Source organism: Ursus maritimus, unplaced genomic scaffold (assembly GCF_017311325.1).
Source record: "Ursus maritimus isolate PB19 unplaced genomic scaffold, ASM1731132v1 scaffold_12, whole genome shotgun sequence".
In the NCBI taxonomy this organism is placed as follows: Eukaryota; Metazoa; Chordata; class Mammalia; order Carnivora; family Ursidae; genus Ursus; species Ursus maritimus.
The window spans coordinates 22,099,017-22,126,922 of record NW_024423564.1 but is presented as its reverse complement, the minus strand read 5'-3'; the positions used below and the strand labels follow the sequence as shown (position 1 = coordinate 22,126,922).

At 40.3% G+C, this 27,906-nt stretch overlaps 1 protein-coding gene across 2 annotated transcripts in view; it reads left to right on the top strand.

Annotated features, from left to right (window-relative positions):
* The first annotated feature begins 15,148 nt into the window (after positions 1-15,148).
* The window catches only part of PLPPR4 (phospholipid phosphatase related 4), a 41,260-nt gene continuing 28,502 nt past the window's right edge, over positions 15,149-27,906 (top strand). The window contains exon 1 of one of the 2 annotated variants that reach the window (XM_040626683.1): positions 15,149-15,241. In XM_040626683.1, coding sequence (XP_040482617.1) covers positions 15,164-15,241 — 78 coding nt within the window. In that variant the 5' untranslated portion in view covers positions 15,149-15,163. The remainder of the gene's footprint in view (positions 15,242-27,906) is intronic. The other variant, XM_040626684.1, reaches the window with a different exon arrangement.

Here is a 27,906-nt window from a genome sequence, read left to right as displayed (position 1 = left end):
TCTAACTGAATGAATAAGGTATAGGTTGGTACTTTGCTATGTCTTGGTAATATATTTTGATACACTCATAAGAAATTGAGAAAATGATCGAAAATAATTAACAAATCGTTTCAAGATAAGCAAAATTCTTTTCATATAAATATCAGAATCAAATTGTCAAGTTCTTCTAAGAAATATTTGGGAATTTTTATTGGAACTGCCCTAAATTTATAGGTGGTTTCAGAGAGAATCAACAATTTTGTAATATTGAGTGTCCTGCTCCATAAACATGTATAGCTCTCCATTTATTTAGGCCTTTAATTTCACTCATTAAAGTGTTTTAGCCTTTCCTGTAGAGATGTTGCAAAACTTTAGATTAATTCCTAGAAGACCTTGATAACTTTTTATTCCATTGTAAATTAATACAGCTCTGTCAGTTTCTTTGGGCAAGTTTTTACATGATGTATTATTTCTCTTCTTTCCATTTTCAAAATCTTCTGTAAATAGGACATAATTAATTTTTAAATCTGATGTATGGTCCTCATGTTTTAGCTGAATAACAGTCAGCTTGAAGGCCTGCAATTATATATAAGTAATGATGTGGCAAATACATTATGAATTATATATTATGTACTTGCATCTTCCATTTTCCTATGTTTTTATTTGTTTCACCTCATATACTTTTCTTCACCTGATACATTTTCCTTTCCTCTTTTCTTCCTCCTTCAATACAATGAAAGAACCTTAGAACCTTGACTCTTTCCGGACTTTCATGTTATTTGGCTCATGTTTCTTTTTCCACCCTTATACTTTCATAAGGGTCTAATCAGGATGTGAGGGCGATCTGGCTGCAACATCTGTCACCCCATTGATCGCCAGGGTTGATTCGGCTGATCTGGCTGGCTAGGCGGGTGTCCCCTTCCTCCCTCACCGCTCCATGTGCGTCCCTCCCGAAGCCGCGCGCTCGGTGGAAGAGGACGACCTTCCCCAATAGAGGAGGACCGGTCTTCGGTCAAGGGTATACGAGTAGCTGCGCTCCCCTGCTAGAACCTCCAAACAAGCTCTCAAGGTCCATAAGGGTCTAATCAGCTGTTAAACCTATCTGTATCATGTTCCAGTTATATAATTTTCAGATAGGTGCTCTTCGAGTTCATATACTTCAATCCCTTGAAAAATATTAAGTTTGACTATTATCACTATAAACAGAGCAAGTGTTTTACCCTAGTATGTGTCTTATAAACCCAGTGTCTGGAGTCCTTTTGGGTCTATCTATTGCTTCTGCTGATTCTGACTCACGCAAACTTATCTTATTATATGCCTTGTAATATTAAATTATTTGATGGACAATTTTATTTGAAAAAATATCTTTTAGATAAAGTGTGTCACTTTGTGTGATATTGTCTTCTTCAGAAAGGATTTTATGTCCCCCTTTCAATTACCTGTGGACACTTGCAGTACAGGATCAATGTTTAAGGAATCTCTGAGCTGCCTAGGGAGTCCCCAGAGCAATCTTTACATCCTGCTTCCAGAATTCAGCTCTCGGAGGTGATTGCTCATAACAGAGATGGGTTATTGCCAGTTTTGACAGTTGCTGAGCTCAGGCTCAGGCCCCCACCTTGGGAGATCTGCCCGAAACACAGTCCTCTTCACTGAAGAGCGGGTTGCCTCCTTCCCTTGGGCAAATGCCTCTGGTGTTAACAGCTCTACTTCACTCTCTGTGGTATTCACCCTCACTAGTCCAAGACTGGTTATTTTTCACTAACTTGCTGACTGAAAGGAAGATATTTTCTGTACTTCGTCTAGCTCTTTTACTTATTCCCAGCAAGTATTCGTCAAATCACCTAAAGAACCACTACTGGAAGCATCTTTTTTTCATTTTATTACTAGTGAATGGAGGTAGGTATCAAATCATAATGGCATTTAGATTCCACTGGTCACACATTCTAAAATGATCTCACAGATTTATCTAATATTACCAATATTTACAGCATGCCAAAATTGTATCATTTTCACGAATTTAAAAATATCTTAAAATTTAAGATTCTAACATAAAATGGACAAGGAAAGGTTTGTTTTCATATTGTTTTAAAAGGCATGTGAGAGAAATTTTGAAGGTTAGTGTCTGTTTTCTAACTAGTTGATTTCACATAACTTCCGTTAGTATAGTGTAAACATGTTTAGAACAGAACTGTGCTCATTTATCTCTATACCTTTAGTATCTGGGACAGTGTCTTGTATAGAATAGCCCCTCAACAAATATTTCTTGAATTATTAAATTTTTATTTTTTTCCCAAATTTTAAAATTGTGTTGTGTGTGATGTCAGTGAGTAACTGATCAGCAATGGAAAACAACATTATTTTCATTAACTCCCGTCATTTTCTTTTCTAATCAATACAACAGTTGGTTTCAGTATTCAAATGACATTAAGACCAAGGTTCCATCTGCTTTTCCTGAAATATTGGTTAATTTACTCTAATTTGCATGCCATTTTAAGTAACCTTGAAAGAACTCAGCACAGGTTGAACAAATGAAAGATATTTATATAATGTGGCTTTTGCCATTTTATGACATTTTAAGGTTTAAAATTTCCTCTGACTAATATTTTTTTTGAAGATTTTATTTATTTATTTGACAGAGACAGCCAGCGAAGAGGGAACACAAGCGGAGGGGTGGGAGAGGAAGAAGCAGGCTTCCAGCAGAGGAGCCTGATGTGAGGCTTGATCCCAGAACGCTGGGATCACGCCCTGAGCCGAAGGCAGATGCTTAACGACTGGGCCACCCAGGCGGCCCCTCTGAATAATATTTAAAGGCAAATAGATATCTGAAATTTAAATATACTACTGTATTTTTATGGCATATTAGGGGATAATTTTAATTTCTGTCAAATCTTTTGTGAAAAATAAACTATAGACTATTCTGTGTGTGTTATTCCTATGATCTGAAGTCATGTCACAAGTTCGCTATCTCCATGAATTCACGTCCATAGATGTAACATTAAAGAGTCAAGACTAGATATTGCAGGGGGGTAGAAGGTTGTTTACGAACTCTGCTGAGAGAGTGATTGGTGAGAAATGGTATATGCGGAAAAAGTCAGGGTCTATCCTAGAGACAGTAAGATCAACCAAGTGGGTTCAGAGTAAACTCGGAAGCTAAAATTGGGAATTAGTGAGAAATAGGATAGATGGGGTGAAGGGAAATTCTGAAAGCTGTTTATATCAGGCATCAAGACAGTCTTCTATAAAGAAACTGGGAGTAAATATTTTACGTTTTGAGGGCTACATAATCTTTGTCACAGCTACTTGACTCTGTCATTCCGTCGCTGTAGCGTCAAAGCAGGAGTAGACAGCACAGAAAGGATGTGTGTGGCTGCGTTTCAGTAACAACATTTACAAAAGCAGGTTGGATTTGGCCTGTGAGCTTGTGGCTCACAACCCCTGCTGAAGAGGGTTCCAGGACCCCAGGAGCTAACTTGTTGCTAGAAGGGTTCAGTCCACTTTCAATGCCAGAAGAGAGAGAATCAAAAGCCTTACTTTGTGGCATCTTGGCTCCACTTGCTGCCAGACCCTGGTCCTCCATAATCCAGTGGAATTTCGCCCAAGGCTGCTGAGCTTCTCTCAGTGACTTGGAACCCTGCACAGTCTGCAGCATTGCCCACTTGGAACATTCATTGTTCTCAAAGCACAGCACCATGCCAGGACCAAGTCCAGAGGGGCCTTCCAAACTTAGTTACATACCCCTCCAGAACTAGCTCTTCCTTAACAGCCCTTGGGTCCTATTGTTTTAGATTCAGGTCATGAAACTGGAAATACTTTTCCTTCTGGTGGTTTCCTCTTGGGAGTCTTTATGTCTCCTCCCACCAGAAGACCTCTTGTTTAGAGACATCACATACCATCTTGAGAGTCGCCTTTAAATTTTTTTTCCCCCTTCATTTTTATTTTTATTTATTTATTTTTTTTTCCCCCTTCATTTTTAAATTGAGGTCAGAGTCTGGGTCTTTTTCTTCCACCAAGACTCTAGCCTTTTATAAAGCTGATTCATCTATTAACATACCAAAGAAAATAGAAAAGTAGTCCCCTGGCAACAGAAGTTGTATGATGTCCTTCTCTAAGGACAGTGGGTTCTATTCAATTTACATTTGCCTATGTCAACCCTTTTCAAAGCAGAGATCTGCTCCAAGGTGACTCCTTTCTTTGTCTATAGAATGAATGTGCAGTTTGTCTTTATAAAAAGAAAATTTAGCTCTGTCTAAAAGAAGCCCTTTTTCAGGTGTGAGGTCATTTTCTTGGGATGTAAGCAGCTCTTTCTGGAAGAGCTAGATTTTCTAAATTGAATAGAAGCTAAATTATCTAACACGCAAATTAGACCAACACTGCATATCTTGATTCTTTTAAATTGCCAGTACACCACTTATCCTTATTCTGGCATCATCTCACATGGGCTGGCCCATCACACAATCTGCACAGTTCACCAATCAAAATTTGTCAACCTCAGTTAACCCCAGCGAGTTCCGCACGCGGACAAGATGCGTATGCCAGCAAGGAGTGAAGCTCAGAGCCACAGCATATGAGGGGTTCACGGACAACGTTTGTCGTCAACCCTTCTTGCAGATGGTGGGTGGCAGTGACAAATGCAGGGGTAGACAATTTGCGTTGAGGTTTAATGTATAGTCTACCGGGGTACATTTCATGACGATGGCATGGTAGGATTGCGGCTTGCCGTCAGTTAGATACTGACTATTAACACCTCAAACTTCATTCCCAGAGAAAAACTTTTACCATATCATTAGTATCAATCTTATAGAGCGTGTATTATACAGTAGTTTTCAGTTTATAAGTGACAGGAACTCAAAGAAAAGTAACTTGGGCAAAAGTGGCTTGGAAAGGAGGTAATTACTGACTCATGGAGCTGAATCCCTGAGAAGCTTGTGTTGCAGCTGGCTTTGTGGTATTTGAATTCGAGAATTCAAAACTCTCAGGAATCTATATCTTTCATATATTCTTCTCCCTTAATGTCAGCTTTATTTTCTTCTACTACTGTAAGACTTTGCTCATTTGGCAGAGGAAACAAGACCATGGGCAGCTTGGGACTTACACCAGCATAGTCTTGCTACCTTAAAGGGAAGGAAGGGCACACTCCCTTCGACTCTAGTTAGGAAGCCCCTGCGAGGGTACTTTGATAGGTTCTTGTCAGTTTTATGACCATCTCTTGGCAAATCTTCATTGCCAGGAGATAGGGTATAATATATATGTCTCACTTCAGTCATGTGTTCACTCTATGACCAATATGATGAATTCTGGGACAGTAAAGGTCCCCATGCCTTGGGATATTGGTCTGTATTTAGAGAAGGAGGGTTGGATGTAAACCAAAGCACCAGGTGTTTCCAATGCTTGGAATCTACAAAAGATAAACAATTGATGAAATAATAGTTTACTAAATTACAAATCAGTGACATATAATTCAATGCAAAGGGTGAACCAATAAATCTAAGAATTCTAGCATTTAAATGAGTACCATCTCCATATGTGCAAAGATCTGTCATTTGTGTCTCCATACCTGTGTGAAATCAACTTTGTATTAATTTTGTACATCAAAATAAAATCCAGCATTAATATACCTATTTTTCAAATACCAAGGAACAAATCTTTATCAAAGGTATAACTGAGGGGTAAAAATTATTTTAAGTGTATAATTTTCATGTAGTTTATATATTATTGCAAAATTAAATTATAATTCTATTTGTTTTATTTTAAAGTTATGTTATATCTTAATTTTAAGACTATCTTGGTTTAGCTCTTTTCATAACTGTTTCCAGAACATATTGCAAGAACAAAAATGGTGTGAGTGGCAGCAAAGGTTAAGAACCATTGATTTATATTGTCTTACATTGCTTTCCATGTCTCTTAATAATTCCTTCTAAAATCTTTTGGACTCCTGTCCTAATTTTTCTCATAATTTGTTATAAAACATAAACATGGTGACTGTGGTTAAAAATACTGTATGGAATATTTGAAATATTACATATTTGAAAGTTAGTAAGAGAGTAGATCTTAAACGTCCTCATCACACACAAAAAATTTTTAACCATGTATAGGGATGAATGTTAACCAGGCTTATTATGGTGACTGTTTTGCAATATATACAAATATCGAATCATTATGTTGTATACCCAAAACTAATTGAATGTTCTATGTCAATTATACCTCAATAAAAAAAATATAGCGGTTATCATCATAACATTCAAATTAAGAGGAAACATAAAGAAATTTTAGTTTAGTATGACAAATAAAATATAATTCCCAGTCCACAGAAGAGTTCAACAGCCAAGGAGACCAGGAAAAGTGGAAAGATATATGCAAAAGGCACCTAAATTCACAGGTGCTCAGAGGAAAAAGAGGACAGCTCACATTTGGATTCTAGAAAATATCTGGAGCTGTTAGAGCCTGGAGACAAGGCTGGAAAACTTCATAGGGGAAGAAAGTCTTCAGTAGACTTGAGAATTTGAGATGCAGTATTTAAGAGAGTGCACGGTTAACCACACAGTGGGAAGAGAAGAGAAAGAGAAGAGAAGAGAAGGGAAGGGAAGAGAAGAGGAGAGGAGAGGAGAGGAGAGGAGAGGAGAGGAGAGGAGAGAAGAGAAGAGAAGAGAAGAGAAGAGAAGAGAAGAGAAGAGAAGAGAAGAAGAGAAGAGAAGAGTGGAGAGGAGAAGAGAAGAGGATGCCTAGCTGCTTTATTGGAGCACATTTTTCTACAGCTCCAGAGAGAGGCTCAAAATTCTCATGTTGGACTAATTATTATAATAACGCTATTCAGTCAATGGGTAATTGCAGAAGGATCGAGAGAACAGAAGTTGCTCTGGACTAATTAAAATAGGTTCTTATTTGTGTGTCAGATGCCTTTCACACTTCTTGTGAAAATTGCCAATGTGCTCAAAATGTTGAGAGAGAGAAGAAAAGAGAGAGAGAGAGTGCTAATTCCAGCAGGATCATAAATTATGAAACCCTAAATTAATTAAAGTATTTACTCAGAATCTCTATTGTTCCAAGGTTACACCAACCACTGTCGGGGAGAATAGAAATTATGGAATTTAGTTATTCAATAAGTATTCACCGAACTCTTGAAATGTATGAAATACAATTCTAAGGGTTGTGTGTAGGGTCCACACAGGGGACAATGGAAGATGAGACAGCAAGATTGGTGGAGGCCAGACCAAGGACCCTTAAATGCCAGATGGGAGACTGGAGAACCATGGAGCATTTTTTCGCCAATAAGTGACATGATCAAAACTGTGCTTTCAGGGAATTGTCTTGCTGCAAAATTAAAGAATTGATCATAAAATGAAGATATGAATCCAGGGAAATCAACCCAGAGGCTATTATAACATCATAGAGATAATGAAGACTTGAACAAAACGGTGAGAGCAGAAATATAACAGAGGGGATGGATAGAAGAGGAATGACATGTGTCATTCCCCCAATTCAGTCCTACAAGTGGGAATACAAGATTACAATATACTAAATAAAACAAAATAATCAAGGTCATAATCAAGTGCTACATTGTGCAGGGCAAAATAAGGTCTACTGCTGTTCAGACGGAGGTCACTGAAAGCATGGAGTAGCATGAATGAAACTCAGAAATTTGAGGTGTGTCTGAGTTCCAGGATAGGGGAACAGCATGTGAGTGGGCTCAGAGGCAGAATGAGCATGATCCAAGTATGGCTCAAACAAGCTCATCACAGGAGAGGACACAGTCTGCAGAGAGGAAAATGAGGCTGTTTAACAGAGAAAAGGAGTACCCAGCGGAGCCCTTATTTAGAGGGGTGCTGTATGGCCAAAAGAGCTCAGAGGACACAGCAAACTTTTGTAGGAAACCAGGTATTAATTGATGCCAGTGAAAATAGCAGAGACACAAATAAGAAAGAACAAAATTTCCCTGGAAAATCAAAAGGATTTGGAGACTAAATATAAGGGATGAAAGGCATAAATAAATCCAAGATGTTGGCGAGCTCTTTAGACTGAGTGGTTGAGTTTATAGTACACTTTAATTAGTTGTTGCTTGTTACTTACCAGTAAGATAGTAGAGAACGATTTACCCAGTGTGACACTGAAATAAAGGAAGAGAAATACATATTCATGTATTTCTCAACCTTTTCACACATAGAATAGTGTATTAATACAGCACACTAGGGTAAAGTAAAAGAAAATTAAGGACAGCTATATAAAATTTGGTGGCAAAAATTATTATATTTTTACACTGCATAAGCATGAAGACAAATCAAATTTTAGGGGAATACATTAAATATAAAACTTCCAAATAAAATCTATCCTATTTTTTTAATGAGAAACTTGAGCTTACTGTCGTAAGTATGATTTTGTACAGAGAATGGCTATATACAATTAAAAATTTTGATCTAACTTTGTGATAGCTGCCACTAAAAAACTCCACAAGTAGCTGATAAAAATCTAAAATCCTTGCTTTACGATCATTGAAAATAGAACAACCCTTGAAATGACACTGAAAGAATCCAATAGCTCTGCTTTCATTGACCAAAGTCATGTTTAAATTTCTTGTGATAATTGGATGTTTTTCAATCCAATTAAAATTTTTATATCAAATGTCTCAAAACAAAAATCTTGCTCTTATTTCCAAAATGTGCGTGTGGTTTTAGGGCATTTGCACCCCATAAAAGAGACATTGGTCACCATGGACAAAACTAACAGATATCAGACAGAGGTATTTGTCACTGCTTTTATCTGTACCCTCAAGGAAGCCGCTGGGTCTCTCCACTCTCTCCCCAGCCCAACACACCCAGCGTTGTGCCCAGTGCCCCTTGGGCAGTAACGTGTTCTGCGGCTGATTGTCTGGGGAGTATGTCCAGTGGGTTTCCGGGTGGTGGGGCTCCCTCCTGGCTCCGTTCAGCGCACTGGGGTGGGGCAGCAATTTCTGATGCTCCTCCCCTGTTCCTTTGGCTTGCAGCTCTTTGGGCTTGCTGTCATGTGATGCTCTACCCTGAGCAGAATGCTTGCAAACAGAAGCATCCTGCACTGAAGGTCTCGCACAGTCCCTGCCACACTGCAATATTTCGTGGGGCATTTGTAACCTATCCTCAATGCATTCGTATGTCAATGCACAGCCACAGCAAAGCTCTGCAACGCAACTTTTTGTTTGGTTCTTTCCGTCACTGCTATGGGATTTCTTAGGATAGCCACTGCTCTCAGGCATGTTCCTGTGGAATGGGGCTCACTAGAACTGTGCAAGCCACCTTTGACCACGCCCTCAGAGGGAATCACAGGGGACCATGGTGGGCAAAAGTCCTTGATAGCAGGAAAATGTAAAACTCAATTAAAAAGTATCTCCTGCCAGAGAATACTGTTAAGTGTCAGATTTTTTTTAAAAGGTCTTAAGTTAATCCTTTACTAAATAAGCATCTTGTGATCCCCTTGTATTCGTTAGGGGTTTTTGGTTGCAGCCACCGAAGTGGATTCTGGCTAAATTTATGAGAGAAAGGGAGAGAGAGACAGAGACAAAGAGAGACAGAGACAAGAATTTACTTGAAAGGACATGGGAATTTGCAAAGGAACAAAAGAAAGAAGAAACCCAGACTTCTGAAAGGAAAGGAACAGGTCAGTTCTGAAAATTGAAAGACCAACACGAATTGCTGTTCTCTCTGCGCCTGCCATGAATCGACACCAAAGAGTTTTCCATCTCCCTATCGCTCTCTTCAGAATTCAAATTCCTTGGGAATTGATTCCGTTCCTTTTTACTTGGCTCCCCATCCCCACTCCCCCAGGTGGCGTGGAGAGGACTGAACACCTTTGTTATCGCTTTGACTGAAGGAGTAGACAGTTTATGAAAATTCAAGGCCCTGTCTTAAGAAGGAACAATGGGTCTCAGACCAACAAAAACAACAGATGTTCATTTTACCATTCTAACTCCATTTTTAGGTGAGGAAACCGAGTCCCTGAGGTAAAATATTCTCCTCAGTCCACGACAAGGCCAGAATTAGAACATCACTTTCCCATCTGCCAGGACTTTCCTCATTTCACTACTTTTTCTCCTTCACACATTCAGTCCTTTTAAACCTCTCTCTTTTAGGAAAATGAAATAAAATCTTACATTGCCTCCCCAGACTGCCGTGAAGTGGGTTGATGTCTGAGAAATACATTACTAAATTAAATATATTTTTTTTCAACCTTAAAGATAAATGCCAGACAAACATCCCAGGGATGGCATGGTTGCCAAGACGCTGAGGAGTTCGTGTTTGGCTGTGAGCGCCCAAAACCAACATATAGGGAAACGACTTCTTTCTTACCTCAGGAGTCTGACAGTTTTAATGATCATGTCACATGCATTTTCAGGCATATTTTTTCCAGGTTGTTTGCGCTGTGAAGTACTCTGTCTTGGGAAATGTCAGAGTGCTGTGTTTTCAGTGGGTGCCGTTTTTCATTTGAATGCACTGGAACAGGATTTCCAACGAAAAATATTCAAGTTCCGTGAGGCACATTAAATTGTTTTTAATGACACTATTATTAGGAGAAGCTGCAACCAGCAAACCTGAAGCAACGTTCAACATGTTGCAAACACAGACGTACATGGGGAGTATGGGATGGAGCATTTTTAGTTCAGGAATGTCCTCTAGTAGCCTCGGTGCTGGAAGTGGCTCAGAGGTCAACCCTTCCCAAAGCCTTCCTGGCCACCACCCTTAAGAAGTTTCTCCACAGTAATTACAGCTGCATCCTAATTGTTTCCTTAGTAGCGTACATCGCAAGAGGTAATCATGTGTTTCCTACGAGAGGTAGTGAGTGTAGCAGCCCTTAAGATCATAGAGCTTGCGGGGGGTGCCTGGGTGGCACAGCGGTTAAGCGCCTGCCTTCGGCTCAGGGCGTGATCCTGGCATTATGGGATCGAGCCCCACATCAGGCTCCTCTGCTGGGAGCCTGCTCTTCCTCTCCCACTCCCCCTGCTTGTGTTCCCTCTCTCGCTGGCTGTCTCTATCTCTGTCAAATAAATAAATAAAATCTTAAAAAAAAAAAAAAAGATCATAGAGCTTGGAGGGGTGTCTGGGTGGCTCATTTGGTTGGGCATCTGACTCTTGATCTCAGCTCACGTCTTGATCTCAGGGTCGTGAGTTCAAGCCCTGTGTTGGGCTCCACACCGGGCATGGAGCCTGCAAAAAAAAAAAAAAAAAATCACCGAGCCTGGAGTAATCTACTGGGTTCAAAATCTTAGCTGATTGCAGTTGTTGCCCTTGCGTACAATAACTAACCTCTCTGCGTCTCAGGTCCTGTAACCGAAAAATGTGACACAGTGGTAGGCAGTTCTTGAAGATGTTGTAAGATATAAATGAGGTTAGCTGGTGCAAAGCATTTCTAACAGTGACTTATCTGTAGTGAGTATCATGCAAGCTTTCTATTGTCATGATTAATTTATTGCCCTGCGTCTCTTCCCTTCCACCTGCACTAGACTCTGATTTCTGTGAGGGCAGGAACCATATCTCTTATGTTATCCAATGGGTATCCAGTAAGAAAAGTACCTCCCACATAATGGGGTGTCGGTCAATATTTGTAGGTTGAATGGATGGACAGATGAATGGATGGACCAATCTGATAATATCCCAAGTGCTTTTAGATATATTTTCACATTTCACATTTTAGATATATTTTCACACTCCCAAGTGCGGCTGTCATATGGCCCCAGTATGTTTCTCATTTTATGTATTAAGAAACTGAAATGTTGGGGCACCTGGGTGGCTCAGTCGGTTAAGTGTTGGCCTTCAGCTCAGGTCATGATACCAGGGTCCTGGGATCCAGCCCGCTTGAAGTCTCTCTCTCTCTCAATAAATAAATAAAATCTTTTTTAAAAAAGGAACCGAAATGTGGAGTGACTTGCTTGAAAGCAGATTTCAAATATAAATCCTGGGCTTGAGCTCTGGTGTCTGACTCCAAATTTCATTCTCTTCTGGTTCAATCTTTTATTTCTTAATGTTTTCCACCTCTGAATCCCATCTACAAGATTATTCTATAAAAGAGGGAAATAATTTGTCCCGTTCGTTACATTGTTTTGAACATCAAAAGTTACAGTAGGTAAAATATATCACAGTTACCCCAATGTAAAATTATTATTGTGTTTGGCATTTGAGGGCTTGCAAAAGGTAGCTGGGATTGTTTTGTGAAATGATTTTAGAAGGAAAAGAAAATATTTTATAAGAGGTGAGAGAGAAGAAAAGAGAATCTGGTCAAGGGAGGGATAAAGGATTTACAATCAGAACTGGTTTTGAATTCTGAAGCATTTCCTGATCCTGGACCATGTGGTCAGGTCATGCTGGTGAGACCACCTAGAGAGAAAAGAAAAGTACCCTCCTAATGTTTCAATAATTTCTTGAATTATTGAGGTGTGGTCAGCATGCATGTCTGACATTTTATCACAGGTTTTCAGCCCTTGACTAAAGATATTAGAGAGCTGCAGTTTTAGCCCTCTGTTTTACCTCCCCTTCACACAGAAAAGCTGAGTTTCCGGATGATAGATTCAGAAATCTTCTAACTTATTTTTTACTGCTACCAAGAATTGCAAATCCTGTTGAGCTACTAAGAGAGTTGAAAAAAGGAAACACCCACAAAAGAACTTTGGTAGTAATGAGAAGTATAATTGCCGACTAGTAGCACAATGATTGATAAACAGAATCGGCTAACAATTACTGAACATTTTGTATGTGCAAGAAACTACGTCACATGGTTTTATATGCATTGTTTATTTCTTTCCACTCATACCCCAACCACCTCCATCATTTAATTTAATTGAGTCTTTCATTTCTTCAACAAATATTTACTGAACGCCTATTTGCCAGGCACATTTCCAGTTACTAGACAAGACTTACCGACCTTTTAGAGCTTATATTCTAATGGGAGATAAAGTCAATAAAAGTCAATGAAAAATTGACCAATAAATACTTGATAAACTATCAGATAGTGACAGATTCTATGAAGAAGAACAAAATAATGTGTAAGGATAAAGAGTAATGGAGGCCTGAGGTGATTAATGCTATTTAGGTGGAGTGAGTGGTCGTGAAGGGTTTAAATTGGGGCAAAGGTATGAATTCAGTTAAGAGGTTAAGCCATGCAATGTTGACAGAAGCACATTCCCGGACAAAGAAACAGTAAGTGCAAAGTCCCTGAGGCAGTCCAAACTAAACTGGGACTTCCAGATCATTAAGGCATAGAGCAATAAATCGGGCAGAGCCGTGGGGGTAGGGCTTTAAGGAAGATTTGGGGAGGTTAGATTTTCTCCTGAGTGTGATGGAGAGCTCTTGGGGGGGTTGGGCAGAGAAGTGACACACTGGATTTACTTTTCAGAAGATCATTCTGGCTCCTCCTGTACAGGAAATGGTTTGTAGGTTTTAGGGCGAGCACGAGTAGAAGCTGGTAGAACAGTCAGGAGGCTATTGTGCCAGTCCAGGAAAGAGATGGTGATAGTTGTGGAGGGTGAGGGATAGGGGGCTAGTAGTCAGCTTTGGAAGGTAACATAGTTCTCTTCTGATTACTTCCACTCTCTGAGTGAAATGAGTTGATGTCACTAGCTGAGACTGACAAGATCTGAAGAAAAAGAAAAGTGTGAGTTGGTCGCCAGAGAGTGAGAAAGTGAACAGACTATGGAAAGATGCTAGGACTGTGGAGTAGCGGGGCCTGGTGGAAGTTTGTGGTCATCAGTCTCATGTGACACAACACCACATGGCTGTGTGTTTCTCTCCCCCCACCTTCAGTTGCTCTGGCAAGGGCAGAGAATCGGATTTAATTGGGGCTAGGATTTTGCCTGCCAAGTGTGGTGCATAGGGAGGAGGAAATGAAGGTTTGTACAGCTGGGCTCTGGAACCCAAGAAACTGAGGCCATACGGTGGTAGGGCCAGTGAAATGTGGACATCGGTGGACCAGATGTCTCCATGCTGCCAAAGATCTCCTGGAGTGTGCTGTGCACTGACTTTCTGCGGACCCTCAAAATTCTTAGGCTGACCCCCAGCCCCCAGTGCAATGGTATTTGGAGGCAGGGGCATCTGAGAGGTCACTGTTTAGATGAGGTCATGAGCGAATTGGAATTGGAGTGGGAATGTTGGCGTTGGCAGTCACATGCTTGAAATGGAGACCTTGAAGAGACTGGGGCACGTGATCATGGAAGTGGGTTATCTTTATTAATATAATACAGTATATACAGTGTTTTATATTTGCTGGCTATTTTTCTCCTCTGTATCACTTGACCCTTCTAGGTTGGTCAGAATAATCACAAAGTTGAGACCGACCAAGCTCACTGTCAACAAGGTGAAGGACTTATTCTAGATTGTTTGTGTCTGAAGAGGTGCCTCCTATTACAGTTGCGATGTTGGCTTTGCTCCAGAGGTGTGATGATGCGGTTAGAACACGCCCTGGCCTTTGGGCTCAGTGAGGATGCCCACACAGGGGCCTCCCTTGATGCAGGGAACCCTCACCATTCCCAGACAGGTGACAGTGTTTATCCGCAGGAAGGTGTTGTAGGGAGCCAGGGAGTCGCCTAGGCAGGGAACCCTCCCTCAGAAGGGGCCGTCATTCCTGGATGGCAGCCAGCTTTCAGTAAGTTCCCACCAAGGCCTGCTTTTCAGTGTGGGATCCAAGTTCTAATTCCACGCAGGTAGAGGTCTGTGTTCAGGCTGTGGGTCAGTGCGCAGGAGCTGGGCTTCTGCTCTCCAGCGATCCTTAAGTAAGCGCCTCCAGTGGCCCAGGAGGCTTTCCAGGGGGCGTGGGTGTCTTAGCTCCTCAGCCTCACTGCTGCAATATCCAGGGGTGCGTCCCCCCTTCTCCGATTCTTGACGTCAAGCTCCGACAGCGCGGAGCCTGGCAAGGGAGGTGGAGAGCAGAGGGAGGGTGGCAGCGAGGGGGAAGCCATTGCAGCAACAGCTTGCAGGAGGGAGCTGGACGTCTCTCGGTGGAGCAAAACCGGGAGCGGGGGGCCAGGGTAGGGGGAGGAAGGGGACCTGCCCGGGTTGCTGCAAAGAGGGGCGGGGAGAGGCGGGGGCGCTGCATGCAACGCGCTGGCTCTAGCGGTGCCCGCGGGGAATGTGACATCAGCGGCGCCGGGCGCTTGCGGCTGGAGAAGGCAGCTCGCCTCGGCGGCGCGGTGCACACCTCGCCCGGGGGAGGACGCGGACTCGGGCAGGCGGCCGGGATGTCGGCGAAGGAGAGGCCAAAGGGCAAAGTGATCAAGGACAGCGTGACCCTCTTGCCCTGCTTTTATTTCGTGGAGGTGAGTTGGTCCGGCTCCTTGGCCTAATGCAGATCTTGCGGGCGGCTCCGGAGCGAATTCGGGTCCTGGACGGTGCCGGGGTGCACGCCGCTGCCCTAAATGCCCGACCCTCCCCCCCTCCCGCCCCTTCCCCTAGGTTTCTCCGGAGCTCCCCCGAGTGTGCCTGTGAGTGTCTGCCAGCCGGGGGTGATTATCACTGCTGGTGTCGCTGCTGGGTGGCCTGCAGGGAAGAGATACCTGTGTGAGTGAGTGTGGGGCTAGTTCCTGGCCCTCCTGTGCAGCCGGTGTGCACAGCGTCCGTGGCCCACAGGGGCCATGATGCCGATATTCCGGGATTTCTGTTTTCAGTCTCCAAGTACGTATCTAGAACTCTGTGAGCTTTTGGTAAAAATGCAAATGCACACAGCCATGCTCAGAATGTATGAGGTCAGTGGATGTTTATAAAGCTTTAGAATTACTCACTGCTTTATTAAAAAAAAAAAAAACAAGAAAAAAAAAACCGTTCCCCTATTATAATTACTATGGTGCTCACATCTGCTTCTAAAATTGGGTCTGCATCTCTAGGCATCAATCTATGGCCCTTATCCATGGCTAACAAAAATTATACATATACATGTGTGTATGTATGCATATATGTATGTATAATATTTTTAAAATATGTGACACCATCTGCTTTTGCATGATTTCTACATGTACATTTATTTTGTGCTGATCAGTATTACAGATACACAATTAACATGCAGATGTAATCATTATGAACCTCTAACTTACCAAATGCAGTATTTAAGAAAGGAACAATTTGTATGGGAGGGTTACAAAGACTGATAGGTACAGTGATTCCATGCCCCGTGGTCCATTGCATTAGGAAGACATTTTTTAGGAAAGAGATTTATTAAGTCATAGGTAGAAAAGAGATGCATTGGATAGAGAAATTTAGATGGTTTTAGAGAAATTAGATGGTTTTAGTCATTCAATTATGTTCTATAATTAAAACCTGGATTGCAAAAGAGAATACTGGACTGTTGCTTAATTATAAATACCCTTCATTGGCTGTCTTTTCAGCCAAATATGGAGGTCTAGCACTTCCAAGTACAGATAGATTCTGTATTTGATGATGGTGAGGCTTATCTGTACTGAGGGATAGCCACTGCCTTGAACCTTGGGGGAAGGGACATTGTCAGATTGTTCTTGTAGAGGACAAATTTGCAAATTTCTCTTAGGTGTCCCAAATTCTAAAAATGGTTTCGGTTTTAAGCAAGATGTATGTGACTTGCATAAGTCTCAGAAAAATGATGGGTGACTCCTTCATCCATGACCCACAGGGGGAAAAGGAAGAAAGAAGGAAAGAAAAAGAAAAGAGGTTTCCTGTTTATTTAAAGTAATTAGTGGATTCATTTATTTTTGCCCTTTCTCTTTCACAAGGGATTTTGAGGTCATAATTTAGATAATTTTGTTGAAAGATAATAGTTTTCTCCAGAAAAATATGGGCAGCAGAAGATTCCATGATGAAAAAGGGAAAATAAATAGAAAGAAAATGGGATTCCTGACTTTAAGCTAAATCATGTCCGTCCACCTGTCGCATTGCTAAGCCACTGTGGTTTTATACTAAAGCACTTTCATCCATGTCTGGACCCCTTGTGTGTTCTAGGAGAAATCAGTTCATTTCTGGGTTCCACCTCCAGGATGGAGCACACCTGAGGTCAGCTAGAAGCTGACCTCATATGGATTGCAGCTGTAGGGCTTCAAGGAAAACACTTTTATGAAAGAGGATGTAAACCAGAGAATTAAAGAGTCTATGTGTGCACTTTTGAAGTACCTTTCACAGGGGTACATACATATCCTTTAATCTAAAATTTTATAAGTAAAAATGCCTCATAATGCATTTGAAATGTGTCTTAGGAACAAACATCTCACAAATGTCACTTCTTTTCCATGAGTGGAAATAGCCGCAAATCATTATGTTCTCTTTGACCCATTCAGATAACCCTCTACAAATTCCTTAGCAGGGCGAGCTCTATAGAATAAGTACTTGAAGACTATGCATGGAGTTTGAATGAGCATTAATAACATTATATCCTGGGCGTAACAGATTTCAAAGTGAGAGCCACAAAAATTGGATTGCAAATTACCTCCCTGAAATTTCAATGCATGATGGACCGCTAAAGAGCCTCTAGAAAATTGGAGAAGACATTAGTACACCAATTACTTAAGGGGTTGACAGGATTCACTACCAAGCTTCTTTGGAATGACTCATTTTGAAGCCAGTGAGAATGAGCTTTATATCTCCTTTGGAGGCTGAATAAATAGCAGGAATTAACATGTCAGTAGAATGCTCTAGAATAATGACACTTTGTTTTATAGCATAGTTTCCCAAGACCTTAGTAATTAAAATGGAAAAGTGAAGCGTGAGTGAATCTTCCATCACAGATCAGCCCAAATCCTGTATCTCAAGCCTTTCTCTGATGACTTCAGACAATAATTTAAGCCCCCACCTCCTTCCCACTCTCTAGAGGTGGTTGGGGTTCCAGAGCATTCCTGAAATGGACCTATTTTAATGGACAGGAATGGAGAGAGTAACCAACGGAATGCTATTTGTACAGTTTGTACAGTAATAATGGCAACCATTTATGAAGCACTTATTAGATACTAAGAATAAAGTAAGCTAAATGCTTTTCCTGCACCATCTCATTCAGTTTTCAAAGGTTCTCATTAAGAAAGATGCCATTATTATCTATGTTTCAGAGAAGAAGAAACAGAAACTCATGGAAACTGAACAGCTTGCCCGGGGTTTGCAAAGCAAGGTCAGAGGTAGAGCTGGGCGTTGATTTAGAGCATGGGGTCCTAACCACCGCACCAACTGTCTCTCTCGACTCGCTGAAAGAGTATTCACACGGGCAAAGTTGCTGCCTATGGTTTCCCACTAGTAAACATAGGGATATGTAGTTTCAAATAAGGGCACATCGACAAAGATGACCATTTTGCCTGATAACAGACCGACTTCCTCAGCTGAGTTCCCCCTCCACAGGGAGCCTCTACGCCCACAGGGTTGGTGGGCAGTGTCCACTCCCCATACTGACTCACTAGTTAGCGGCTAGGGTCCCTTCAACAAGTCCCCATGACCAGGTACAGAGAAAGAGAGGAGACCCTGGCAGTCCAGGGGCAGAATGTCAGAGGGTGGAAATTACATTCTTTTGGGCGCTGGGTTAAGTGGTTCAGCCATTAAAATTAAGGATTCTTGTCCCAGTTCACCACCAAACTCAATGTTAAGCAAACATTAAATTAATGGAGAGAACTCATTTCTCTTACATCTGTGGTTTATGCTGCCAACTGTCTGCCGATGAAAGGGTTTATGGCTGACAGTAATTAAATACATTAATATTACATGGTGATTTCAAAAAACACATGATGATTTCCAGCACAGTACCTCACTCTAGGAACGAGTTTGTTAATTTTGCACTGTTCAACTTGAAAGGAACTCTCAAACAAGACTATCCAAGGCCTTATCAGGTTGAACAGAAAAGCAGGTTAAAAAGGAATGTTCCGTTGAAGAAAAGGTTTCTTTTGCCTTTGAAAGTTCCAAAGCACTCTCCAACTGATGGTTGTATCACTTACAGTGGCAACTGCAGCCGGTAGCACACCTAGAATCAGTAAAGGTCTCTCAGGCTTAATCACCCGACATCACATGGGATAAGGCTGATGTGTGCCTCATGCACTTCCTTTATACAAGGCGTCATCATAGCGCTCAGACTCACCATTTTGCTCTCATTAGTCATCCTGTTCAAAGGTATGAGGTCACATCAATTCAGTGGGTAATATAAACAAATGACAAATACCTTTTAAGCCAAAAAGGTATAAGTTCTTAATAAATAAATGGGAAAGAGCTTCTTTTCATTTAAATGTTCTGTTTTATGGCATACACTTTTATTACTAATCTAATGTTCTTGTTCTGGAGGTCTTGATCTTGGACACAGAGACAGATCCTTTGAAATTCTTGTTTTTCTACACACACCCACACAACTGCACACATAGACAGGCACAAACCCAGGTCGAGTGAGAATATCCTCTCTTGCCATTAAGCATCAAATAGCAGTATCTGAAGATCCCAGATTCAGAATATTTCAAACATAACAAACTTGAAATTATACAGAAAGTGTTCGCTAGTTTGAATGTTGTACTTAACAATGGCTATGTTTCAGGATTTTGTTAACACAGGTTAATTACTGTAGCGTTGGTAACCAGACAGTGGGTTCAAGAGTAAAAGCCATTGTTTCTCAGTTGCTGACCTACCTGGAGAACTTCCAGAAGCCTTTGTTTGAGCACAGATACCCTGGTTAGGTCAGTCTGAACACCATGCCCAGACATTCTGGTGTCCTGATAAAATGCTAATCTGAATTTTGTTTTCTTCCTGCTGGAAAGTATCCGCAGATTCTTAATTGTAGCAAACCTTAATTCACAAGATTTCTGCTCTAGCTCATGATGTGTATGAAAAATTATATAACTCATTTGATCTTCTCACTGGGAAATATAGCTCGCTTATTTCCTTCTCCATAAACTTTGGCATCAGTAAGAAGTACAAAATCACATTTCTGCATTGCACATACCAAAATAGTAGCTGGAGGCTTTTCCCTTTTCTGGATGGCATGGCGAAATAGTCTGCTCAAAGTAGTCCTGCAAACCCTGCCAACGGAGATGAGCTGACAAATTTTTCCTCCTCTCTTCCAGTCACAGTGCACAAAGTCCTCTGGTGAAAAACCAGAAGGAAATAGAGAATAGATTCCTAAGTTTTGGAGAGACTAAATGAGGACATTTCCACAAATACCAAGTATTGGTAAATATGCAGAACCCGCTATTAGGGAATTCTGTGCTGTTCTGGGCACCATCACCATCCCACTGTGTGTCCATGGTCAAGTCACTCATAATGTTCTGTGGTCTACTTTTCTCTAACAGGAAAAAAAAAAAAACAAAACAAAAACAAAAAACCCAAAACATTTGGCTTCTACCAACCTCAGAGGAGATTAATAACAACAACACAATAGTAATAAAACAGAATAATCGATTTCAGTCCTCCTTTATGGGACAGACCCTCTCCATACATTATCTTTAATCCTGAGAACTACCCTAGAAGGTACTATTAATATTGTGTTGAGGTCGTATTGAGAAAGGATTATTATCCTTACGTTTTAAATCAGCACACTGGAGCTCAGAGAGCTAAATGTCAATGAAGAGAAGCAGCCAGGGTCTGAGTGCTGGTGCTGTCACTCTCACATTGCCATCCCACGGCTCCCACTCACTCATGCTCTACGAGATGTTAACAAAGTAGTGGGGTGGGGATACTGGCCTCTGCCGTGCCTGGGCTAGCTTCATGGTGTCTGAAGGCAGGTCCTTGAAAGATGTCTGGTGGGGGCTCCCTCTGAGTTGTGGAATAAAGTTTTTCTCTTTTTTTTGGCTACCGAACTTGGCTCGGTTAGTGCTATCTCCTACTCACAGGAAGTGATTTAATCCTGACCTGGAAGTGTAGACGACAGGGTATCTGTCTGCCTAAAAAGGCACTTCGTTTGTTTGGTTTTTTTTTTTTATGATTTTTTATTATATTATGTTAGTCACCATACAGTACATCCCCGGTTTCTGATATAAGGCTCGATGATTAATTAGTTGCATATAACACCCAGTGCACCATGCAATGTGCCCTCCTTACTACCCATCACCAGCCTATCCCATTCCCCCACCCCCCTCCCCTCTGAGGCCCTCAGTTTGTTTCTCATAGTCCATAGTCTCTCATGTTTCATTCCCCCTTCTGATTACCCCCCCTTTCTTTATCCCTTTCTTCCCCTACCGATCATCCTAGTTCTTATGTTCCATAGATGAGAAAAATCATATGATAGTTGTCTTTCTCTGCTTGACTTATTTCACTTAGCATTATCTCCTCCGGTGCCGTCCATGTTGTAGCAAATATTGAGAACTTGTTCTTTCTGATAGCTGAGTAATATTCCATTGTATATATGGACCACAACTTCTTAATCCAGTCATCTGTTGAAGGGCATCTTGGCTCCTTCCATGATTTAGCTATTGTGGACATTGCTGCTATGAACATTGGGGTGCATATGGCCCTTTGCTTTACTACGTCTATATCTTTGGGGTAAACACCCAGTAGTGCAATGGCTGGATCATAGGGTAGCTCAATTTTTAACTTTTTAAGGGACCTCCACACTGTTTTCCAGAGTGGCTGTACCAACTTGCATTCCCACCAACCATGTAGGAGGGATCCCCTTTCTCCACATCCTTTCCAACAATTGTTGTTTCTTGCCTTGTCTATTTTTGCCATTCTAACTGGCGTAAGGTGGTATCTCAGTGTGGTTTTGATTTGAATTTCCTTGATGGCTAATGATTTTGAACATTTTTTCATGTGTCTGTTAGCCATTTGTATGTCTTCATTGGAAAAGTGTCTGTTCATATCTTCTGCCCATTTTTTGATTTGTTTATTTGTTTCTCGTGTATTGAGTTTGAGAAGTTCTTTGTAGATCTTGGATACCAGTCCTTCATCTGTAGTGTCATTTGCAAATATATTCTCCCATTCCGTGGGCTAAGGCACTTCCTTTGGGAAGGCACAGGGCACCCATGAGTCTCCCATGGAGACCAAATGAACAAGCAGCTAGGGATGGAAAGAGGAGGGGTTGGTACTGAAATAAAGCTTAGAGAAGGAGAATCTGCAGGTCTGTGGAAGAAGGAATCCCAAAGAGCTAACAGAAACAGAGAGAGGCCAGGCCATGGTGGGGATTAGGAGAAGATGCATGAGAAAATAGAAAGTAGGTGTGAAGTGCATGTGAACAAACCATGGAGACTCCTTTAGGCATTTGGGTCATCTAAGCTGTCTTGTTAAATACAAAGCATTGAAGGCACAACTGTAGGTGTCTATGTTGGGAATGTATTACAGATATTACGCCCAGCAGATTTCCTTCTAGGGTATGTATACAGCCCAGGCTATTTTTCAGGCAACCTCTAATTTAAAAAAAAAGGTGAGGAAATGTATTACAGAATTAAGTCTAATAAAATCACGCACCCCAAGAATACCTGGTTTGGTTCCTCTATCAAAGATGAGAAAACTGTGGCTTGAAAAGGTTAACTGAGTTACCTAAAGACACACTCTGGTTAATATCAAATCAGATAGGGAATAGAACCTGAGCCTCCTGCCTCCTGTTCTAGTGCTCGGTCCTAATTATTACTATTTCTAGAATTCCTCATATTAGAAAATTCCCCCCTGGATTATAACACTTAAAATACAGGTCATTTCAACTCTACATGTGAACAAATTGTGCTAGTTGTTTGAAAGTTGTATCTCGAGACCTAGGGTGCACGTTTCATGACATTGCATTGTGTTAGTCAACGTGTTAAAGCAATTGTGAATGGATCTTCTGCTTTTCCAAATTGTTAGGCTCTTTGAAAAGCATGGTTGCTAAAGATTGTAAGTTTGGAAGTGATATTTTTCTTTCTCATTGCCTAATTGCCCACCTATAGTTTCACAATTGCTTCCTTTGACATGAGGTCTCTGATAGACAGGAAAGGAAAGAGGAAACATTGAAGGAATAAGAATATAATTTACATCATCAGTAACAAAACAACTGAGTTTTCTATTATAGTGTAATGTAATTTTTCACATATATTGCCTTTTTTTGATCCTTTAAATACAACTGAGCAGTAGATATTAATTTTACAAGGAAGTAACTGAGACTCCAAGAATTGCCTAAAACCCAAGTAGTACTATGCTCCTGTGTTGGGCAAAAGAAAAAAAAAAGAAGTTTGTATTTAGACTGTGAAATGTCTGTTTATTTATGAGCATTTTAGCTTCTATGGTTTCTTCTAGAATTAATTAGCTGAGAAATGTACTTCCAATAATTTTCTCATGGTCAAGTGGATTTTGGAATATGGAAGCCAAGGACAGAAATGTTAATTTTGACACAATTAATGTGGAGGTGTTTTTCCTAACAGTAATTAGACACTGAATCAATTGCCCTGTAGTTCCATTATTCTTTGGTTGTTTTCAAATCACAAAACATTTATGTTAACTCAACATAAAGGGGGATAATTGCTTCCTTATTTGCTGTAACAAGATGGCTTCTGTATATTTTTCCAGAACTGGCCTTAGACCACTGAGGTATAAATTAAAGAGAGGGAGAAATACAGGTAATTAAAAAGGATGTATTTACAGGAGAAGGTAAATGAGGTATTAGTTTGTTTAGCAGATTGTTACTTGGGAGTAGGAACATGGAACTATGTGTGAATGTGTTGTTTACAATTTAATGTCCTCACCAAAAGAGTGGGCCATGTCATTGCCTCAGTGCTAAAACTGCCATTTTATGAAGTCCCAATCATGCTTCAGAAACTGAGCCCACGTGGACAGAGCCTAAAAGAGACCAATTTTATATTAAATAGTCTCCAAAAAAAGGGGTGCTAAAATGAAGTACTAGGGTGTAATTTGTTTGTGACTTCATGACAGTTCATTTATTCATTGAATAAATATCTATTGATTGCTTATTGTGTGCCTTTTAGTCAAGTTAGTGGCAATAATATGGAACCATTACTGGCATACTTCCTAGTCCATAGTACAGTTTCAATAAATTTTCACTGAATGGATGGACTAAAACAGCACTAACACGAACATAAATTTGTCCTTAACTTTCTTTTTTTCAGCTAATGGAGACGTTTTTATTTATATAGTAAGTGCTGATAAATGTTCCATCAAATATGTTGCTCTGTCTCTTGAATTATTGAACAATGGAAAATTAAATCAATCTCCAAGGTCTATATGAGTCCTCTGCTCTTAATTATACTTACACTCATTTTATGATCTAAGGCATACCTATGGAGTTTTTCAGATTTGACTTCAAGGAGCGGTATCATTTAAACAAAGAACTCATCATTTTAGTTTTCATAGATAACACTTGAAGTTGCATAAGACACACATTCTAGCAAACTCTGGGCAAGTAACTCACTTCCTCCAAGTCTCAGTTTTCACATTTGCAAAATGGTGAAAATACTGTGGGGACATTCGTTTTTGTGACTGTGATTGTGTACAAATGATACACAGTGGCTAGCAATTTCTGATGGAAACTGAGTGCTTAGTAAATGAGTTTTTTCTTTCCCATTTGCCAATACCCACCCACCCCTCATCATGTCTAAGTAAATTTTTATGTGGCTTCAGACTTTACTAGATTCCCCGGAAAGGAGTTTGTTTTCCTTATTATTATTATTATTATTTTTTGGTATCACACATTTTGGTATGTTTTAAATGTGCATACAGTGATAAAGTAATCCACTTCAACATATAAATACATTTAAAAAGCTTACTGGATTGCATGCTCATTTTTTATTGATAGAGGCACACACACACACGCCCAAAACACACACTCACAAAATGGAACCCACTTGCTTTGAGTATCCTTACTTGACCTTGTCAGTGGGAGAAAATTCACATTTACTGACGTCTTCCAAATACTAGTGTGACACTCTTCTGCAAGTCTTCACTCCAAGGATGTTGGTAGGCCCATACTCTGTGAGATCCTCCCATTCTTATCTTTTTAGATTTCTATGGTACCATATATGAACTCAGCAGCAGCTATCCAGTGCAAATTAGGTATTTTCTCATGTTTCATTTCAGCCATCTATGAAATTAAAAAAATTATGTTCTACAAGAAAAAATGAATCAAAGGATAATCTAATCTTTGGGAATAAAGGACTTCACTTAGGCTATTAGGGTGAAATTCACTGGAATTTTTTTTGAGACAGTTGGATACCCCAAAGAATTAACAAGTTTTTTGCCTCCTGTGTGATGATCTGAAGATGATTGTACTGTAGCAACTGCGATTTGAGTGATTAAAACACAGCTTCCAACTGTAAAGATTTGGGTTTAGATCGTGAGTTTTCTCCATGGGAACACATAAAAAAGATAGGCAACAATCTGTTGTAAACTGTATACCAGAAAGAAATGAACTTTTGAAACTTTTCTACCCTAGGTTCTCATTGGGTTTCTAGCTTCCAGTTGAATGTTATACATGTATGAAGAAATTTATTCAATATGCTAGAGTCTTTGATATTTAAGTCTCGTGCATATATGGTTATTTCATGGACAATATTGGTTCTAGTGACTTTTTAGATAATTAGACCAGGAGATAATTAAGATACTTAATTTTTTTCCATTTTTAAAAAAAAAACCCAACCTCTAGAGCAATAGAAACAGCAGGGAGCAGATAATAGGCTCTCATAAATTTGTGTTGCATTAATGTCATATTGGTCAAGAAATCTGTCAGTTAATGGAGATAGGGGGAGAGAGACTGTACTGAGCCTCAGCTTTGGGCTTAGCCTCAGCCTCATTCTCCTCTGGCTGATTCCAAAGGCTAGTAATCCTTTTAGCCCAGTTCAGAAACAAGGGAAGAAATTGCTAAGACTTCATCCCCCAGATATGTGTTCCAACATGTCCAAAAAGGGCCAAGTGCAGCACCTCCCAGAAGATGCCTGCTCTATGGGACTATAAAAGATTTTACAGACCACTCATTTCAAGGCTCCCAGCCCACCTGGCTCGACAGGCTCTGTCCCTTCCTCCATCACCACCCTTGCATTTTAAGGCTGCAGAGGTCAACACAACAGAGAGGCGAGATGGGTAATAGGAGATGACCCAAGAAGCACAAATACCTTAGTGAGCTGTGTTTCAGTCTCACATCCTCTCTTGTGTTGTTTCTTCCTTTTCCAGGCCATATTAAAAACCATAATGAGGACAACAATTTCTAAGCTAGACAGAGGCAGTTAAGCATAACAGAGGGGCAGACACTGAGCTTGGGCAGTGAGGCAGGACCTCCCCTTCTTCAACAGCAAGATAGGGCTGCTTAGCTACACAGACCAGATGGTTGGGTTGCCAAAATCAGAGGCTCCTCAGATCTTGGCATATGAGCAGGGGTCAACCAAATCTCTAATGAATGGCTACATCTTGAAATGGGTGGGGAGGTTGCTTAAAAATGTCATCAGCCACAACACGGCTAACGGTCCCTCTAGCTCAGAGACATTTCCATCCTACTGGGCCACCTTCCAAAGATCCGTGCATGGCACCAGGTGAAACTCTAATAAGTCTTCCAAATGGCACACACACACACACACACACACACACACACACACAATCTCATTTGCTCTTTGACTTTTGGTTCAAACTACTTACTTTCCCAGGTTTTTGTGTTGTTCAAGCAATCCAGCAGTAATTAGATTTATTCATTTAAAAATTGAAAAATAAAATGTGCCTCTTTGGGGTGCCTGGGTGGCTCAGTCCTTAAGCGTCTGCCTTCAGCTCAGGTCATGATCCCAGAGTCCTGGGATCGAGCCCCCCGTCGGGTTCCCTGCTCAGCGAGAAGCCTGCTTCTCCCTTTTCTACTCACCCTGCTTGTGTTCCCTCTCTCACTGTCTCTCTCTCTGTCAAATAAATAAATAAAATCTTTAAAAAAAATGCGCCTCTTTGCCAGATCTACTTGTATGCCAGGTTACATTTGATTTGGCATGTATATTTATTCATCTGACTTTTTGATGCATGTCAAAATGAAACACATGATACAATTATACTTAATTTAATCATACCCTTAAGATATTGGAAAGTAAAAGTTATTAATGGCCTGTCCCACATTAATATTCTACCTCCAATATTCCTTTTATATTCACTAATATCTTTCACAGATACATTCAAGTAAATAAAACCCTTAGCAGCCTTGGAAAATCTTTAATCTTGAGGGTGGGCTCATAATATGCATTTTAGTATACATTTGAGTATGTAGGAGACAAGCTTGAAGGGAAGAGTGGCTCATGATTGTTAAGTTCTTATCTAAAAAAGTAGATTAGAAATCCCTTTGCTGGATAATTGATAGGTCAAATAAAATATATCAGCCACAAAGTATATACTCAATAAATGTTTGTTAAGATTTAAATCAATTAATTATTACCTAATAAAAAATATAAACTTTTATAGTGCCTACACGATAAATTTGGTACCTGAATTTAGTAAACAACTCAAAAAAATTTTCAAAAGACTGATGTCTCTAATTTTATAATTTCTGTTTATAACATAAAATTATATGTCACTTTAGTTCTCAAAATCAGAATTTTGATTTTGTTATTCCATATCTCAAAATTTTAGTAATTTTTAGTTACATTTCATCTCCTTGACATTGCATGACAATGTTTATTTATTTTTCTTTTACTCCTATGTTGTATCACATTAGGAAATACATATTGGACCCCAAATGTACTATGTATTTCCCTTGTAAGACCATAGAGGTGAAAATATGTATGCTTTCTCTACATGAATAAAATAATCCAAGTAATAGTGAAAATGTCATTTAATCTAAGTATATTAAAATTTTAACTTTTTAGGACTTATCAAAAATACATGCACGATACCAATCACAGCAGAAATTGTAGGGAGGGATCCATGGTATATAAAGATAAAATGTACTTTATATTAGTTTACTTTTTCTGATTCTCAATGTCTTTGTGAAGGCAAAGGTCGGAAGGGCAGTAAGTATAGTGATCACGAACATGAACCCAGGTGCTGGGTTTCTTGGAGTTTATAATCTAGCTAACCAGCTGTATAATCTTGCACAAATCGTGTCATCTGTCTATGCCTCAGTTCTCTCGTC